The 2,503-nt window shown below is 37.6% G+C and overlaps 1 protein-coding gene across 1 annotated transcript; it reads right to left on the bottom strand.

Moving 5' to 3' along the window:
- Positions 1-398: 398 nt before the first annotated feature.
- On the bottom strand, positions 399-1,230 carry LOC131428183 (uncharacterized). Its single transcript, XM_058591910.1, has 2 exons — positions 711-1,230; positions 399-635 (listed from the first exon to the last, which is right to left on the bottom strand). The coding sequence occupies exons 1-2, from the start codon at positions 1,161-1,163 to the stop codon at positions 399-401; spliced, it is 690 nt and encodes a 229-aa protein (XP_058447893.1). The 5' UTR covers positions 1,164-1,230.
- Positions 1,231-2,503: the final 1,273 nt, after the last annotated feature.

Here is a 2,503-nt window from a genome sequence, read left to right on the forward strand (position 1 = left end):
GTCTTGGTAGTTATGGTCCTAAGCAGAACTAAGAATAGTCTTATGAATCCTAATTGGTATTTCGAATCCAAAAATCTAGCTCTTGTGTTTGTTTTTTTTTTAGCACAGTGCAATTTACTACAGATGCTATTCTACCACACGTGCACTTTGTGAAAGTATTCTTACCATTAGATTAATGTAGTTTTATTCTAACACCTCAAAACTGCGCATCATATTAAGTTCATTGAATAACTTACAGGAAAAAAACTAATCTAAAAATCATGCGCTTGTTATTCTTCTTTTATATAGTGCCGTTACTGAAGTCACTATTCTACCACGGGTGCACTGCAAATATTTTTACTACTAAATTCAACTATCTTTATTCTAACACCTCAAATTGCATATTTTATCAAATTCATTTAAATAACTGTCAGGAAAAACATGAACAAATTGTACACCATATTAAGAAACTCTGCAAAAGCAGCAAGCGACATATTAAACAACCCGCCGCAACTGATGTCGATATTCTGCTGTGAGTTAGTCAAAATAATTAGAAACGTTGTCCGTATCTCTCGATAGTCCTTTCGAATGGCAGGCTTGTAACATAGTCGCTGAGGCCAGTCTAAGTTGTACAACGAATCTCCGATATTATTGTTCTATTGAATAGAAGAAAATTAATATATGACTAACTCAATAAAGAAGCAGAACTTAATAACACAAGTCTTACTCACCGCATCGCTTAACTTTTCAATCATTCTGCAGTACCAAAAACATTCTACCGTAATTGTAACTAGGCAGCCTACTAAAGGTAGTAAAATATTGTAAGACGATTTTCGCCATGTTAGGTAAACGATTCCTGTTCCCATAGTCACCAACTGTCCGTAAAACATGAAAAGGAAGCTGATTTCGAAGAATGTTTTCAACTGGCTCAAATGATTCAACGCGTCAGCATGTTTACGAATCAGGGCAGCCAATTTCTGTTTTAGGAATTTAAAGAAAAGCACATCCTTCACGTTTCGCTTATATTCGGGTGCTCCTTGGATTTCACTCATAGCTTCGATAATCTCTTTGTCGATTTGCTCGAATAAATCCTGCACAGACTCGTTGATGTCGTCCAAAATAATTTGAAACCCCATCAGGTAGGTATTGAAGATTGCTATGAGACTCACAAACAACGTATTCATTGCAATAGAGTTAAGTAAGTTCAATTTTTCAACAAACAATACAATCCATCTGTGGAACTGCAACAAATTCTCCGGGACGGCAAATAGCGGGTCTTCGAATCCTCCGAAGAAGTAAAACACAAAAAGAGTCACGGTGAAAAACCCCTGGTAGCCAATAGCCATCCGACGAATTAGTCGGTACGAATTATGCAGCCTTGTACACCTATTACTATCGAAATAGCTTTGCATGTAGTTCCGTACTTCTTGAAGTTTGATTAGGTTTGTCCGAACCAACCCCGCCCGAATTAAAATATGCGAAAATTCTGCAAAAGCTGCTATCGCTCCCAGAAACATTTCGGGCGAATTGTTGACGAATGCACTTACATACAAACGATCCACCCAGATAAAGAACTGTAGTGCAATTAGTACTCCATAGACGGCCAACAATCCGCGACAGAATCGGTTTAATGGGCGTTTTTGAATTCCTGAGGGAAAACATTTCACTAACATAAATTAATATTAAGGAAAATTGAACTTACCTAAGAGCAATAGAGAACAATTCATTGGTCGGAAAAAACATTTTCCATCATCCAGTGAAAGTATGGCACGCTTGATACGGACGAGCAATTTTCTTACCGGAAACATTTTCGCGGGATGAACCGAACTTGGACAGCGCAAACGAAAGAATGAAGTTCACCGTTGACCTATCTTTCACTCGTACCAGCACAGTTGGTTCAGTTTGTTGTAATTGTTGGAAAATGAAACGCACATACCTTCCATACCAGTTGACCCGTAAGTTGCACAGTAAGGATTAAATAATTTATTAAGGCGTTGCAACGAGTCGCATGTGAATCAAAATTAGCACGTTGGCACTGCTTCGATTTCCGAAGAAAGCCGGCATATTGTCTATGTTCAGGAAGACACGTCATTTTTGCTGTTTTATTCCTAACACATATGCACAAAGAAGTGAATACCTGTATTACGTCGAATTGAAAAAAAAAACGTTACTTGGCAGTTTCTTAATTTTAACATTTGAACATTATTAATTAATAAGTTGCCGAGGGCATTTTCAAGGAATATCAATACAGTTGAAGTCGCCATCTTGAATTTCGAAACGACCCTAAACATCGCTTTTTGGTTCCTGCACACAAAATCCGTTCCGAAAATACCCATATTGCAAGAGTTTTGAAGGAATATTAATGAACCGGAAGTTGCCATCTAGAATTTTTTTTCCGGGATCTTTTCTTTGCAACCGTTCCAAAAATACCCATATTTTTGTACTTTCCATGGAATATTAATGATTCGCATAGACGTAGTGAGGGCACCAACATTCTGACGGGGCACACAAAACATAATGAAAT

Source organism: Malaya genurostris, chromosome 1, assembly GCF_030247185.1.
Source record: "Malaya genurostris strain Urasoe2022 chromosome 1, Malgen_1.1, whole genome shotgun sequence".
Taxonomy (NCBI): Eukaryota; Metazoa; Arthropoda; class Insecta; order Diptera; family Culicidae; genus Malaya; species Malaya genurostris.